Genomic DNA, 17,824 nt, shown 5'->3' on the forward strand with positions numbered 1-17,824 from the left:
GAATTAAGACATGCTTGTATAAGGAGTAAAAATTACGTCTGCTATAGATGCCTGTTTAACATTTGTGTAAAACTTTCTCTTCAAAGACAGAGGAATCAGAGCTACTGATTTACCTCATCTAATAAAAAAAATGGTGTAAAAGAGTTGCGTAGTTCCAGCTGACCTTGAATGTAATTGGCTACCTTGGATGTCTCTATGGTATTTGCCATTAAGAAGATAAAAATATACAGGATTAAAATCTGAACCGATAAAGCTAAGAAATTAAGTATTACTCCTTTAATAAGCCTACTTTAGGAAAGTACGTGAATACCAAAATATCTCCTTACTGACTGCTACTGAAATGTGAATAAGTTTAAAAATAAGTTATCTAAAGTAAACGGATCTAACATCTTATTTTTCCCCCTATCTGCTTAAAAACTATGAATAAAGAATTCAAAGCAAGTTTTTTTACCCCACGACACTCTACTCCATCCAAAATCACCTGTACACCACCACATTCTCCAACTTTTTATATACTTAGTCTAGACTGATAGATTATTTTGTATCTTATGATGAAGATGGAGGCATACTTTTTCTATTACATTTTTTCAGTGCAACAGTTCTTTTTTCCATACTCCTGTACCATTTAAGAGTTTAAAAGCTTATGCAATTATAAGAACACTGTTTTACAAGGTCAGTGTTGATTATTACAGAGATGAGATTGTTCCACTGTACTGCAAAACAAGAGCTACAAGAAAACCCATTTTAAGTCACAAAAAACGATTAGCCAAGAGAAAAAGGTCTGTCAGTTAAAATGTCAGGGTGAAGGCAGAGACCATATCTGCCTGTCATGAATAAAGCCATGAATAAAGTGGGATTGTGGTAAACTGTGGGAGGAAAAAAAGCTTATTAAAGAATTTTTCTTAAATTTTAAAAACCCAAACATGCAGAGCTCAAAATAAAAAAAATTCATTTTACCCCTTGGTATCAAAGTAGTTTGTGTTAGACTGCTAGTTGAATTTAGGAAGTACTTATTCAGCACAGGTCTGAAACTGTAAAAAACAATGATAAATATAGAAGGTGAGATGATGATTTAGGAAGTATAATTATAAAATCATATATGCATGGTTAAAATAAAAATCAAGAAACACTAGATCATGAATATGTGTTGCCATGTTACCACAACTGATCTTGTTGCCTTCCTTGATACAGTCACAGATACAGGCCATTACAACCTCAACGCAATTTTGTGCTAACTACTATAGTAAACATCATGAAGGAATTAAGAGACATCAATCAACCTTCTGGTATTGAAACAGAAGTTTAGGGACAGTACATGGCAACAAGTCTACAACTTAAATTTAGTTCAAAACTCCTCCATGAAAAGGACTGAGAATTATGGAGTAATACCTTTAGAAAACCTAATCAGTCTAACTGTGAGTTTCAGCTCTGAGGCTTATTTTGTCAACTTTCTTAGCCTCCACCCTATCAGGACAGCTATATTATTACATTGTATTTTATCTTTACAGCTTTCAGCTATAATCAAGCTTTTTACACTAAAGCATGTTGTTCCAGTAGCAAACAACTGCTAGGGGGTTGCAGAATTAGGATGTATTTTAGGATCACTGCTGTCTCAAAAAATTTGTATCTAGCCTCTAATTAATTAAAAAAAGAAGCTGTGAAATCTAATTCAGTATCCAATAACCCATGTAATAGACTTGTTTGAAACTCCATCCTACATTTTAAATGCCTACAATTGACTTTTTGTTTCATTTCCTCTGAACAAATGTAAAGGTATGTTTTACCTATAAAGTAAAACATGGTGAAATACCATGCATTAATGTATAAAGAATAGACCCTAATGAAGATTTCAAGTAAAATCTGTCTTCTATTCCCTCCTTTCATTATGATCCTAATATCCATTTTAAAATCTTGAATCAAATAGTTCCCAAAGAAAGCAAACACAAGTCTAATGGCTTATCTATACTGCAGTTATATCTGAAACAAAAAAGCAATAGTATTAACAAGCAATCTGACTTAAACATTAGACAAGTTTATTCTTACATTGATATGAAACACCCAAAGGTAGGGCACTGGGAGGGAGAAAAAAAACCAAAAGCCAACAGGTAAATTGGAAATGTCATTGTCTTTCACCCTTAGTGAGATAAGGCATTTTTAGTAAATAATACTGCTAATGAAAACCCTCCTTAATAAATTTAACAACATCCATCAGCTTCCTCCACTGTACATCACTTCAAACTTCAACTCTGCTGCAAGTCATCCTCCTTGACATCCATTTTCACTGTTATATTTTCAACAATGGTTTCTGACATTTCCACTAGTTTTGTAGCTTGCATCTTTTTCATTCCCCTCCTGCCTCTTGACATTTCTTATCACTTCCTCCCTAAATCTTCCTCAGAATCACAAGTGCTTCTACTTCTCAAAATAGCAGTGAAGCAGTCTCTTCTGCTCAGCTATCAATTCACAGAAGAATACTGGGAGGTGGAAAGAAAGTAGTAGGGCTGAAGAGCAGACACAAGCAGCAAAGCTTGCTTTAAATAAAATATAAATAAAAGCTGCAGAGCTCAGGTCACCACACAGTACCAGCCTGCGTTCACAAGTCACCTTCTCTTCCCATGTTAAATATCAACCTGATTTCAACCTCTTATTCTCTCTCTGCTCCTTGATTTGCTATCAGAGATTCTGATAACATCTCTTCCCTCATTACTTGTTATATCAGGAAAACTCTAAATCCTGATGAAAAAGGATCTTTCTCTACTCTCACCTAGCATATTCCAAACTGACAAATGCATTCTCTACCCTAAGATTATATTCAGGAAACAGCTAATCCATGTTTTTAAATATTCTCATAATCTCTATCAAAAATCAAAGTATTCCTGTATTTCTTCCTTCATTTTTCCTATAATCTGCAAACACCTCATGATAGCTAGAACTGCTGTCTCTCATGTATCATGTAAAATCCAGACACTTCACAGGTTACAGATATTGGTGTATACCGCCCAGTCCCAAAAGCAGAAAAGGGAAGTTATACCTTGAATTTTGTTTTCTGTTTTCTTGTTTTCAATACCTTGAAAGTGTTTTTTGAGTACCCTAAAATTCCAATGGACCAAGTAGTATCTGTGCATTTACTCCTGTAATTTCATTTGCACACAAACTCAAGATTTGGCTTATTCACCAAAAGGTAAATTTCTGGTGCCTATTTCAGAAGGCTAATCTTCTTACCTTTACAGTTTCACTTAAGACATGGTTTTTATCTGCTTCTTCACTGGAGTGCAATTCTAGTTTATTATTTAACTCCTGTAGCTGTTGCGCCTGTTCATTCAAAAGGACTTGTGCCTGATGCTCCCGATGTAATGCATTATTTAATTCTTCACATGCACTTTCAAATCTCTCATGGGTGATCAATTTCTGACAAGGGAAATAAATTGTGTTTGATTGTGTAACTGTATTCACTTGTTTACATGCTTGACTTTCAGAGTTCCACCTGCAAACGTATCAAATTCTAAAACAAAAGCATGCTAAAGATAGATATTTAGGTTTTTTAACATGAAGACAGACCACCAAACAATAAAACAGCAGACAACTTTATTCACTGTATTATTTTTTTTTAAGTATTCAGGGTACTGTAAACACTATGCATTCATTATTCTATTCAAATTAGCACCCCAGGTTGTAAAGAATCAATGTTTACAAGGAAATAGGCGGATCAATGTCCCAAATTTCAGTGTGTATCTTATTAACCCTTATACATGTCTTCCTGGACTCTTTCTCCCCTCCCCAAAATGTTCCAGAGAGAAGAAATAATTCTTCAGGGAAAATCATCACCTACATCTGAACGACAACCCAAAATGAGACAATCTCATCTAACTGTCCCAGAACTGTAAGGGAGTAAAACCCATTAAGAACAAAACTGGAGATGATTAGATATAACCTTGTCCATTTGTGTAAAAAAATCCATTTTACCAGCTAGGAACAGGAAGGGGAATGGATGTGAAATCATCTATTAAATATTCTCTGCTTGGAAGTGTTTTGATTGGGACACACTCACAGGTCTACCAACCAGGCCTTAGAATCAACACTGGGCAAAGCTACAGAAAATACTGCTCATGCTGGGACATGACTGTTTCAGTTATACCGTGCTCCTCTAAAGCATGTATAAGAATCCTTACCCATTCACTTTCCCAGACAGCTCAAATGTGAGCTCAATTCTGAATGCAACCTATAGAAAATAAGCATAGGAGGAAGGGTGCTAAGTGAACCTCCAGCATGGTATAAAGCAAGACAAGTTTCTTCCCCTCCAATAAGGACTGAAGGCACAGTTCCGTCAGTATGACAGGGAACAAACCAACAATCCACAGAATGGCATCAATCCCTCAAACACTGTGTTCATTACTTGCTGTGACTACGTTAAGTAACCTTTTTGTTGTCTCTTCTCATTCCTGCCAGACAGTGCTATTTACAGGTTAACGAACCCCTAGTGTTTAAGTAAATCAATCAGCGACAGCAAAGCATCAGAGGAATTTGGTGCACATGTGCTACTGAGAATGCAGAAGAGGGCTTTTTTTTTTCCTTGCCATAAACTTACTCCTACAAGGAAACAGCCACACTAAAATTTGCACTAACTAGCTCAAAATATAATCCATACTCAAAGATACAGTAAAATGTCTATCACCAATATTCAGCAATACCTATGCAGAGTTTAAAATACTACATTTGTGCTTTATGAACTTCTTATGAACATACTTATTGGATATCCTCAGCCCTCATTCCAGCTGACTTTACTCTGTTGAAGTGAAATCTGTAAATCCTTTTAGGGTATATAAATCACACCAACATTTTCAACATATGGAAGAAAACCTGGGTTGCTGAAGACCAAACATGTAATTTACAGAGAATGCCTCATTCTACAAATCAAAGAGAAACTCCTGTGGAAAGGAGATACTTCTAAATACATCTGACTTATAGTTTAGTGACATTTACAAGGCAAGTCTTCTGGAAAATTCTGTTTATAGTAGATTGATTTTATACTTGTTTTTCAAAAGAACACAAATCAAAAAATGTGTAAAAAGGAGGATCTCTTGTAAGCAGTCTCCTCTAAATCAAATATACTTACAGACTGCTTAAACATATTTAATTGCTCTTGCAGGCTCTGGGCTTTGTCAGCTTCTTTTTTCATCTCACTGAAATTCCACTTGAATTGTGCAAGTTTTAGGCGCAGTGAACGGCGTTCCACCTCTGCTGTATGAAGTCTTTGTGTAAATTCAAATATTTGCTTCTGCAAGGATGCTATGCTTTTCTGTTAGTAAACAGAAATAAATTCATGTGCTATAAAATGCACTATTTTAGCAACAAAGCCAATCACATTTAATAACCAAGAAAATTAGACAAAGCTGTCATTTTGTATTCCATCTGTAAAAGACACACACGAGTGCAAAAATGTGAAACTGTTTCACCTACTGTTGGGGGTTACTGAAAATTCTGTTTTCAAGCAGATACCTGTTTTCACGTAAGGCCCACAATAAAAGACAAATTATGTAAGAAAGAGTTTATCCTTCCATTTTGGTTAAAGGGGAGAAGGTTATGTTTACTGAAAGACAGAATACTAAGCAGGAAAAAAAAGAAAGGGAAAAAAAAAAAAAGAACCACCTTAACATTTTGTTAAAGGCAAAAGCAAGTTTGTTCTTATAAAGCAAATGTAATTTTGATAAAACTTTAAAAAGTCTTTTTCTTGGATACATCAAATCTCTTCTTAAAATTATCTGACAATAGAAGAAAAGATCTATTCATGCCCTAATGATTTTGGTGTTGCAAATCAACTTCTGATTCTCTACATAGTTGACTTCAATGTAACAGACTCATAAACAATCTGAAACAAAATTAATGGTACCATCAAGAGAGCTTCACTGTAACACTTATGCTGTGAACCTACTGTTTACATGAAGTGGCACTATAAATATGCATACCGTAACGGGCAGTCTGTCACACAATCCAGCTTCCAAGGCCTGGGTATTTATTTTATGAAGTCCATGAGCCAGCCTCTGTACCAAAGAGTCTTTCTCCAGATGAGTAATACTTCTGCTGCTGTCTAGTGGAATAGTCTCCATTATTACATTCAGCTTGTCCATAAGTTTTGAAAAGGAGTTCCTGGCTGCACTTGCAACTAAGTGTCCAGAAAGCCAGGGCTTTGGATCTTTCAGAAACAACAGCAAAAAAGAAACATCAAGTAGGTTATTAGTTTCTTTTTTTTTTTTTTGAAGTGCAAAAAAACCCAACAACAAATAGCATCTTTAAAACTCAGTAGGAAATTTCCATTGAAGAGTAGAAGACTGAGCTCACAGGATTATCTCAGAGAGACCTTGATACACATTTTGTATTTAGCAATGAACACTCTATTCCTACCAATCTTTGGATGGAAGAGTAGGATAGGATTCTAAAGAATAGGATTTGTTTGTCAAAAAATAATTTTCCAGGTTTTTTTATGGTTCTCCTCCAATAGTATACTTTCTTAAGTCATTCTTGGGTGTTCTAATTTTGTAATTCAGGAAACATATAAGGCAGATGCAAGCAAATGCAAGCCAGGTCAAGTATGTCAGATGTGATAGCACACGGTAAATCACTATATCGCAATATTTACAATGCAAATTTCTGAGGGTTTCCTGACTCCTCTTCCCTCCCCTCTATAGATGTCTAAATCATTTGCTGTTGAAAATTAGTGAGGCTTGGTACCTTAATGCCATACTATTTATATTCTGAGACAAGAGAATATAATTTACCTTATTCCAAGGCAATTAAAATTTTACAGCTACAATTACTTATTTCCCCACAGGATTTTGGTAATCATCCTTCTCATATAATGGACTTAAGGCCCCAGCACACCCAACATGTCCTGCTTACTGCTAGATTCGTCAGGTCTGTAATTAATAATTGTGTTTAATGTTGATAAATAAAATTGTCAGTGCTCCTTCCACTAATTGGTATTCCAGATAACAGTTAATAGGTTTATTTATGCCTTAATAAAAGTCTTGTAATTTAGTTTTCCCTCTGCTAGGCAGGTCTTAATCTGTCATTACTTGTCTTATGATACTATCAGTGTAAGATGACAAGCATGGAAGAGCTTATTTACATTCAGTAGTACAGCAGATCTCCTGTTGCTGCAGTGAATTAAAATATTTACTTAAGAGTATAAACAGAAAAAAAAGAACAATAGCTTTTTTAAGTTAAAGAATTTCTTTTTATAAATGGGGAGGATAAAACCAAAGTTCAAAGCAAACAAAACATGATTATTGATATTTTCAGATTATAATTCTCATGAAGAATTTATCATTTACACATATGAGATAAAATTTATCTGCAAGAAAAAAAAAGCCACATGATAAACTCAAATATTCCTTTTTCAGAGCCATTCTTCTGCTTGGTTTCAAAATACCACCATTCCAATGACTCCAGTTAAGCACTGGAGTACCACTTTTGAGTATATGCTCTCTATAACCCCAGCTATTAGTAGATCTGTCTTTTCTTCATGTCTAAGATAGCACTCTTTCTATTCATGATTAAAGCTAAAAATCTTACCCAGCATTCTTCTCATACCCTGAAGAAACTGCTATTGCAATGCTCTGTCTACTTTGGCCAAGGTTCCTCTCTTTTCCTTATGTCAGCTCTCTATTACCAATCACACGAAAGATAAGCTACCTTCATCATTTTAACTCTTATCACAGATTATCCTGTCCTACCTGTCTTTCAGTTTCAAAGACCATCTCTTTTCTCCTGTCATCATGCATTCACTAGTTTGAATGTTTAGTTAAATTAACTTGAAATTAAAACTAGAACATTTGTACTGCCTTCCATGTAAGATGACACCAAAATCTTCTAAAAAGCTCCCCCCTGCCATGATTTTTGGTAAATATCAAAACAAGGATATTGTCAATGCATCACTGTTCCTTCATTTTTCCTAGTATTTCCACCTGGTATCTCATTTTACACAAGATTGCCTGTGTGCCAGAAAATACAGTATTTCTCCATATATGCAGTACCTAGGATGACAGCCCCTTTCCCTATGTCTAGAACCCCCACTTAACTGTACTAAAAATAAATCAATAATAATAGTTCAGGCAATTGTGCTGTAGCATTTTGAAATGATCATGCCACTTCACAACCAGGATTCCTATTATCCAGCATCCACAACTTAAGTCACTTTCTTGGGATGGGAAATAAGAAAGTAAATCATTGCCTCTGTTGGGGTTTTTTTATGAAGAACAGTTTGGAATAAATACACAGAAATATGTCGATGCAAGTTACTGACTTCTTGGAAAGACGAAATGAGAAAGTAATGCAATTCCACAAGGAACAGTATCTATAATCATTGGGAAGAGAATATACAGTTTAAGTATATACAATTTAAGTATCTGCCCACAAAGGATCAAGTAATTACAATAAAAGTATTAAATTATATACATTGCCATGTGTATAAGAAATTGTTAACACAAATACAGGTATATCACAGGGCAATTAATTGTTATATTAAATAAATGAAGAAAAAGACAATGAAAAGTGACAAATTTACTTCACTGACAGATGAAGAAAGAATTCTTGTTTACTCTGTTTTGGTGAAATATAACAGTCAGCAGGACAAACTTAGTAATACTACACAAGACTAAAATTGTCATGCTAAGCTTCAAAAGCTTGTGTATGTAACAGTTGATGATATTTGTATTCAAAAAGCTTGACCTTTACTTTCTCTGGTTTATCGCAGTACAGATTCTGTTCAAACAAACCTACAAAACTCACCTTAGAAAAAAACAGATGAAAACAAAACAAAAAACCCCAACACTTTAATGAACTTGTATTCAAACTGAAGCTAAGAGATCACGTCAAGACATGCTGGAATGAGAACCAAACTAATGAACAGTGTGAAGGGAAATGATCGTGCATTACAAACCAAGACCACTTTTTTTAAAGTTAAAAACTTAAGAAATGTGCCTCAAATCACCAGAGTGCACAAGTCCAAAAGTTCCAGTGTTATCCGAGTGATATGGATTTGGTTTCTTTCAACTGCCTCAAACGTTTCCTCAGAACCTAGCCATCTTTAAAAGCAATTTTTAAGGCACCGAACCATTCCATATTGTAGATGCAGATAGTGCTTTCTTGTGCCTACTCTCTCCTGTGATGTGCAGTCTAATCTGGAACTGCCATTATTTCAAGATCTGAAGAGAGCAGATGCCTCTCAGATTGCCTATTTACATTAAAAAAAATTTTTCAAAATAATTTAAGCCAGTTTGAAAATTTAAATCCTATTTGAAATAGGACTTACAGAACATAAAATAATTTCCTAAGTATGCAAGCTTTCTTTCAATTATATTCCTTCAGAGCCTTATCACTTCGATACTTCTGGAAATTTCATGTCAAACTTTAAATTATTTATTACTATTTTTTGAATCAAAGGTTCTTGGAATACTTTTGATCTCATGAGCAATGGAATTCCAAGTAATACATGAGCAGTTAGATCTTGAGGTTTTGTGAAAGTAACTTAAAATAGAGATAAGCTATGAAAGAATCACCAAACTGACTGTGGCCATAACATTCTTAGCATGGCTTTTCCTAATTCTCAAAATCAAAACTGTGTTCAGTGCAGAGATAGCAAGTAAATACAGTCCACCAGAATTTTCATGTGCTTCAATACTGGCAAAGTATCATAAGGTTTAGGGTATTCCAACCAGTCACTTCAGCACATCGATGCTGCTGTCAAGTTTCTCTTGATACTTTTTCAATTTGCTGTTCTTACTCAACACTGTATGTACAGGAACACTTGCAGTATAAAGCCTCTAAATACCCTGAAACACAGTTCAAACAGTTTTGTAAGGATGTAAAATTAAGTTACAGAAAACAGGATGATCAAAGAAGAGACCACCTAAAACTGAACTGAAACACTTGTGATTCAATGGTTGACTTCTGGTACCAGTTTACTGTTCAGGATTCTGGGAAATAGATCACCTTCTCTCTGTCCTGCTATTTCCCTTTATTCATATAAATTATCCTTCCTTTAATATCCTTATTCTGTGACAGAATTGCTGGGACTTTGAAACTACCAGTTACGAAAGAACTAAGGATGACAGCAATGCAGAGAAACCAAGCGAGATCTTATATCAGTCCTCACTGCAAAGACATTAAGGAAGATAGTTAACAGCTGGGAATCAAGAGGTGACATTTCCAGAGACTGGCACATAGGAGAATTCTATATGAAGAGAGACTGAGGAAATTCGGGAGCATAGACACAAATCTAATTAAGCATACACTTAAGAGAGGGAACACAGCAGAGACATAAAATAAGGAGTGCTATACATTGTGTAAGTTGAGAGCATTTTATTTCTCTCTCAAAACCCACAAGATGGCAAGTAAACCAGATGAAAAGAGTATCCATCAAATTGAACTGTTTTCCAGACTTGGAAATTCTAGATTCATATCATATAAAACACAGCAGGAAATTATTTTCTCTCAGCAGCGGTAATGTCCCAGCTTGAATATGTGCCAGTTTTAGGGCCTGCACTTAAGAAATACACAGATCAAATAGACAGAAATTATGTAGATTTTCTCTATAGAAAAAAAATTAGGTTGAGCTTTAGTAAAATACTTTCAGAATATTAGAACAGTGGAACAAGATAACTAGGAAGCTTGTAAGTATTACTTCATTTGAAGCTTTTAAGAACAAGTTAGCCAAATATCTATTGGCGTGGTGTAGTGGGGTTTTTTCCTAGCTGACAAGAAATCAGGCAAACCTGTTTATATGCTTTGTAGAAGCACTCTCCAGCCTTCTGTTTCCATGACTCTGTATACCAAAATGATAAAGTATCATATCACCAATTAAATAAAATCAATCTGTTCCAACAATACAGGTCTCTAGATATTTTATCCAGAATAGTTTAGATAAAATCCTAAAAATGGAGATGATGTAACCACCTGATTATTTTTATCTTCTACTACAATAATATAATTTTAAAATTACCTGTTTTGTTAACAACATCCTGTAATTCAGTGACAGAACTGATTATTGCAGCAAGGAGGTTAGAACTAGTAAACCAGCTGAGTGCTTCAACACAGCGAATTTGTTCTTCTTCGCAACCTGTGAAACAGAATCGTAGCCAGCAATAAAACTGATTTACTTAGATAAGGCACACTACTATCTCCAGCTCCTTCAGAAATTGACCAAAACTAAGTATATAAGCCACAAACTAATTCTTCTTTCAGAACAATTTAGACTGTATTAAATATGCTTCCAGAACTACTAAACCAGAAAAGTAGAAGGATCTTCTGGTTTGGGAAACATTTTTGGTACCATTTAACCTTGTAGGGGGAAGCATGAGCTGGTCTGCTAACAGAAAGGGACAGGAAGACTACATAATCTCTAAAGAAAAATTTAGAAATCCTATCCTAATATTTTACCTGAATCAGAAAGCAATTTTTGCAGTTTTAGTAGGAAAATAAATATTAAAAGTGATTAATAAAAGCAGAGGAAGTATCTTTCCAAAAATAAGTTGATGGTCAATCACTTAGGAACATTACAAGATATTTACCACAGAAAAGATGCGGTAGCACCTAGTTCTGAAATCTGGAACGCAAATGTCAAGGATATCAAAAAGTCTGAGTTCGTGTGTGTAGTTGTAACTTTTTTTTTTTAATGCTTAACAGACTTAAGCATTTCCTTTTAGGGGAAATTACATTTGTCAAGAAATCCAGAACTCACAAATCCAGAAACTACATTTGTCAAAATGTCATTAAATTTGTCTTTACACTCTATTAATAATAGCATTACTATTTGTTATTCACTAACCATGTAATTTGACATAACACTTATCAAAGAAGAAAACAATTAGCTTACTTGACAGATTACGCTTGCCTTTGGAGTCTCCGATACAAACGAGAATTCCAATGCCTTCTTTGAAGCCATTAACCCAGGAGAAGAGGGAATTAGAAGACTGAGCTAAAACTTTAAGTCTGTTAGCTGCCAAAACTGCAATCACACCTCTTCGGAATACATGAATCAGGCCTTTGAATGTTCTTTTTTTCATTTTTGCTTCATCTTGATTGTTTTCTGCTACATCAGAGAGAGCATAAACTAGGGTCCTAATCTCCTGGTTCACTAATTCATAAATGTTGACCTGATCCTGCAGAAGGTCTCTTTGGGAAGACATAGCACAAGATCGGCTATAGAGAGGATACGGGCCCCCTGCCAATAGTGCACAGGCTGCCAGGAGAGCTGAATGCTCCTTCTGAACCTGCATTAACATATTTTTCACAGAAACATTTTCAAGGGCCAATTTCTCCTGTCTTTTTTCAAGGACATAAATTTTTTCCTTGTTTTTCTCTGCTGTTTCTTGGTATTCCTGGGATAAGGGAAAAAAACAAACAAAACCAGAAGAAATATTAACTAGAAGACATTTTTTAAAATAACAAAATCATTTTTACCTAGACAAAAGCTAAATAAAATTAATTTTTTTTCAGATTCAAATAACAGATTAAAGGAACAAACATTATTAGTAATTATTAGTAATGACTGTCGAAGTATCTCTCCTAGCAAACAGTTACAGAACCAGGTATATGAAAACAAATCAATAGTATGAGAAAAATTTGCACAATCTTCAACTACAAATGGACTCCAGATTTCTGACGATAATCCACCAATACTGCAATAGCCCACAGAAAGTCCAACAATACCTCGTTGTCCACAATACAGTTTTATGACCTGGCTTAACAGTAAGCAATTACACGCTCCAATTTCAGAAAGAACATTGCTCTTCAAAGCAGAAAAGAAAGTTAGTGTAAGAGAGAGGAAAAAAAGAAGGAAGACTGGCAGATAAACCTAGGCAGATTGGCAGCAGCTGGGAAAGGGGAAGTAAAGGTGATATCTTAATTACTTTCTAATCAACCCCCTACTTACATATTCACAGATTAATTAGGTCTCATACAAAATTAAGTTTTTTGAAAAGAACAGTGTAATACAGATATTTTTATTTTGACTAGTGCCATTACAGATGTTTTCAACTTGCAGAACATTTTTTCTTTTTCTCTATATGCCCTGAAATAAGGAAAGAGGGAGATTTAAAACAGTAAACCAGTGCAGCAAAATGAAGACACTAACAAGGCAGGGAATGCCAGCACTAAGGTTAGACCATGCAGACTGGTTGCTTTTGATAACATGCAGCTCTTGTACAGGAATCAAGACACTACGCTGGGTCCTCAGAGACTGACTGGCTTCTTGATGCCCGAGAGTCCTCTGATTTGAACAACCACTTGAGGCTACATTTAAACAGGATCCCGTAGTATAAGACAACAAATTTCAGGCACTACTCACAAAGAACCCACAAGCTCAAGTTAAATGCTTACGCTCCAGTTACAATACATGGACTCAGAAAGGCAAACATGAATGGCACGACAAATCCATATTATGAAGAAAAGAGTGAATTATGCTAAGTTCCAGCTACCCCTCTTAGAGCTATAAGTAATTTTGTTAAAAATGGAGAGAGAGGTTAGCAGTGGCCAAAAGAGAAGTAAAATGGTGTCATCCAGCCACATTCCCATGTGTTCTGTTTGGTACAGGTCCCCAGCAAGTGGTGAGGCGGGCACCCTAGCTTTTTGACCCTCCTCCATCCTGCAAGAACAACAGGCAAAAAAATAAAAAAGCTATCCCTAGAATGGAAATTAATTGTATGGAGATGTACCCTAGTCACTTCAGAATGTCTTTGACCAAATTAATTTTTTTTTTTTTTTGAAGAGGAAGAATTTGTAGTGTTACTAAAATACTTTCTGTGATACAAAAATAGAGTAGGTAACTAGAAGATTTAATTACAAAATGCAATTTACAGGCCTCATATGTCACTTTACTACTCTAAAATTAAGTACGAACATGTACAATACTTTCAGTGCTACTGCATTATTTACAGTGTTTGATTTTTATAGAAAAAAACCCTGATAGCATGACTGGAAGGAACTGAAAAGGTAAGCTGAATTTAGAAAACAGCTTATGGTTTCTGGCCATCACAGGTGAAAGGCCAGTATCTGAGTAAACAAAGTGTGATCCCTACGGGGCTGTTGGGCAGCAATACTAACATTCCATGCTCTGGCTAATTAAAGCTTATTTTTTAAAAAAGCTTAGTGTTTTTATGCTTATGGTTATACGGTAATAAGCAAAAGGGAACAGGACAATCTCTGACTACAGAAATGTAGAAGTTTTGTAAGAAAATACACCTTGATTTTACCAGCTAATAACTGCTTTTGTCTTACCCCGCACTGTTTCTAGTGTTTTCTTTGAAGCTTAAAAGCACAGTTTTTGAAAGGGACATAGAACTCTCTTCCTAACATTGGCAAGCCAGCTTCCTTCAGCGTTTGAGCTTTGAGGGACACCTCACTGGGCTGCAGAACTTGGCGGGTTCCCAAGAATCCTTAACAAAAAATCAGGTGCTACTAGCAACACTGTTTTATCCTGCTTCTTACTGGATCCTTACCCTTCATTCTGGCATGGAAACAGAACTGGAAACTAGAAATATAATGACACTATGACTTGAAAAGGTTTTCCTGTATTTCAGCCGTTTTATTTTTCTAAATATATACATCTATATATCTAAATAAACAACTTCAACAACACTGTCCTCCATTTCTTTCCTGTAAGTACATGGGCCAGACATGTCTATCAAAGACACCTAGTGGGTCAGGAGCAGTATAGTTATGCGTACTTCTCCTTTTGCATTGATTCCACTGACTTTTGAGAAAATTGCAAGATACCACAGCCTTTAGCTAATTCACCTGCCTTGCTGTAAAAGCAAGGCTTCCAAACCAAAAAAAAAGGCAATAAAAACCATTTTTCTCCCTAGAGAACTTTTTCCCTTTTCTATTTAGCAAACCTTTTATTTTTCTGTTGAAATTAACATTTTTAACATAGTTACAGGATTTTTCTCTTACAACATGTTTTTGCATATCAGAACAAAACCCTTCTATTTTAAGTTGTTGCCACAAAAAATGGGGACAGATTAATAAATGTGTACATAATAAACAACAACTGATAGTTAAAATTCAGAGGACATTTCCTATGAGACTGTGCACAGTCTGAATAAATAATTTGTGTGAGGCTAAGGAACAGACATAGTAACGTTTTCAAAATGGCACACTATGAGATCAAGAGGATGGCACTCCTGCTACAAAAGGCAAGGAAAAAGGATATGCATTTTAAGCTCCATTGACTCTCCAAGCATGCAAGGGGTAAAAGATACTCAAGTCTTCAAAAAAGCAATCAGGATTAGGACAGCCCTAGCAGCAGACATCCATGGACCCTATGGATCCCAGAAAGGGAAAGGCTTAATCTGGTGTTTGCAGGTCCAAAGTCAGTCACAAATTAGAAATCCAGAAGAAATTAGACTGTCTTCTTCCCAGACTGACACTGAATGGTAAGGAAGGCAAACTGGAACATGGGATGGAAAAAAGATGAGACAAAGTTTTGTTGAATCATCAAAGTGTATACAGACATTGCGCTGCCTAGATTACAGCACTACCAGCCTGTACTCCAACACTACATAACCTGTGTCAGAAAGCATGCCTAGATGTTTCTAAGGGAAAGCATTTCCTTTTTAGAAACCCAGTAGTCCTGTACAGCAAGTTGACAGATAAAGTCTTTTCCAGAAGACATGCCTAATGCACACTCCACAAAAGAGAGCCAGGTTTTCAGTACATGGTCTGCTTGCTGTCTACACAATTCAGCTAGGAAGACTGGGAGGTTCAGCACCATCCCGAAGAATGGCGCAGTAATGCACAGCACCAATTCTCCACAATACACTAGAGTTCTGTAAGAGAGGACTCAGACCTTTCTTTTGTGCAGCATCCATAGAAGGTAGAAATCTGAAATGCGTAACTTCACTTTAGGAAGTAAAAGTAATTTTTTAAATTAAAATTAAGCTTTCTCCTTTCATCATTCTTTCTGCTGGCAATCATTTCATAAGATGAAACTACAGGATGTTGGGGGAACTTAGTATAGTCTGGATGCCACTTATTCCACTCATAGGGATGTTTTTAGCATTGTCAATATCCAATGTAAATATCAACCAAAAATATATACAAGATTTCCCAAGAAATTACCATAAGTTGCTCTGTCCAAAGAATACTTTACAAATACATTTTTTGGAGTGCAAAGACTTCCAAGCCCAAAATCTGAGTCAAATACAGCATTCTTCTGATGAAGAAAGTTTCAGATAGCAGTCAGAAATAACAAGGCATATCTTAGTTTCTCTATTTCACAACACTTTTAACTGAAACACATGTAAAGTAATGTGACTGTAAAGACAGTGAACTGTGGTTCTAGAATAACAGTGAAAATTTTAGACTGCAAATAACTTTTCCAACAATCAGTGATGACAGTTTTACACTTTTGAACCACTGCTCACTGTAGTATCTGTATAACAAAGTCCTTTAATATTGTTGAAATCTCCCACTGTAACTGCTAATTGGTTCTTAGGGTCAGAAGGTATATACCTAAATTTATCCCCTGATGACACCATATTACTGTTACTCTACAGAATCTTTCAAAGCATGACACTGAAAAAGTAACTGCTGCCCTATATAATTCTTAAAATAAGCATTTTCAATCTTACAGCTTTAACATTTCTGTAATGTTTTAACAAAGTCATATACTTCTTATTATAAATGAAGTTAATACTACCACGTTGTTGGTTTTTTTTATTTTAAAGGTATACTAAAAATTCCCAAACAACCTTAAGTTGGTTAGGAGCTTAAACTACTGAAATAATCCATTAAATATTTACAACAAAAAAAAAAATCAGAAGTTCACAGCACCATACCTGTGCCCTTGCATGAACTTCCCCAAGGAGACCCGAGTACTGCTGTTCCAGATACTTTTTTTGTTTCTGCCAACAGCTTTCCTGTGCTTTCATCTGTTCAGCCATTTTGCTAAAAGCATCTTCCTGGTTCTGCTGAAGCTCCTTCATAGTATCAGACTTGTTCTTACAAACATATTCTAAGTGAGATATCTGTGTGACAAGCATTTAAAAATAAATTCTTTTACCTCTCAAAACACCTTTTTACTTTTAATTGTACATATTAATTTAAGTACGAACTATTCCAGCATAAAATCTAAACTGTAATTTCTTCAACGCTTTTATTAAAACTAAGTAAAAGCCTTTCACAACAGATTACTTACTTAAATCTTGCAACAAAACTGAGACATATTTTGGAACAATGAATCTTCCCTGGTTTCAGTTTTGCCATCCTTATACACCTTGCAGATATCTGTTGTCTTCTTTGTTGGAAACCTGAACTGGACACTTCCCTTTTTTTGAAACAAATGCATTAAATCTTGTGCTGCTAAACTAGTAATCTGAGTATACCAGTCCTTCAGCAGTTTGCAAGGATTGCAAGTAATAATGAAAAAACAGCCCCTGATTTTATTTTTTCTTTTATTGGAAAGCCAAAACATTTCATATATTATTAAGTATTAAAATAATTTCAGAAAATTTTAGCATACAGAATGTTTTTCTCACAAGTAGATCATTAGTTTATGATATATTTTCAACAAGCATGAAGGGATGCACTCTGTGGTTTAACTTTGCAGCTCCCATGCAAACTAAATGGCGGAATGAATCACACTAACTATTACCTCTAAATACACATGCCTACACTTTGTTGCTAGAGAACATTGGCAAGATACCTTCCAAATAGATGACACAAAACTGCAGGAGAAAAATTTTGTTCTCAGAAAGCAGGTACAAGACAAGTAACACCACCACCCCAAATCCCTGAAAAGCTGGTATGTACATGAAAAGAGCTCTAGAGA

The 17,824-nt window shown here is 35.3% G+C and overlaps 1 protein-coding gene across 1 annotated transcript in view; it reads right to left on the reverse strand.

Annotated features, from left to right (window-relative positions):
* Positions 1 to 17,824, reverse strand: part of CCDC171 (coiled-coil domain containing 171) — a 139,947-nt gene that overhangs the window by 61,888 nt on the left and 60,235 nt on the right. The window contains exons 14-19 of the mRNA XM_010562090.1: positions 16,833 to 17,021; positions 11,870 to 12,374; positions 10,997 to 11,113; positions 5,964 to 6,190; positions 5,114 to 5,296; positions 3,223 to 3,408 (exon numbers count right to left, since the gene is read on the reverse strand). Of these exons, the coding sequence (XP_010560392.1) occupies positions 3,223 to 3,408; positions 5,114 to 5,296; positions 5,964 to 6,190; positions 10,997 to 11,113; positions 11,870 to 12,374; positions 16,833 to 17,021 (1,407 nt within the window). The remainder of the gene's footprint in view (positions 1 to 3,222; positions 3,409 to 5,113; positions 5,297 to 5,963; positions 6,191 to 10,996; positions 11,114 to 11,869; positions 12,375 to 16,832; positions 17,022 to 17,824) is intronic.

The sequence above is a fragment of the Haliaeetus leucocephalus genome, unplaced genomic scaffold, assembly GCF_000737465.1.
Source record: "Haliaeetus leucocephalus isolate CR32 unplaced genomic scaffold, Haliaeetus_leucocephalus-4.0 Scaffold154, whole genome shotgun sequence".
In the NCBI taxonomy this organism is placed as follows: Eukaryota; Metazoa; Chordata; class Aves; order Accipitriformes; family Accipitridae; genus Haliaeetus; species Haliaeetus leucocephalus.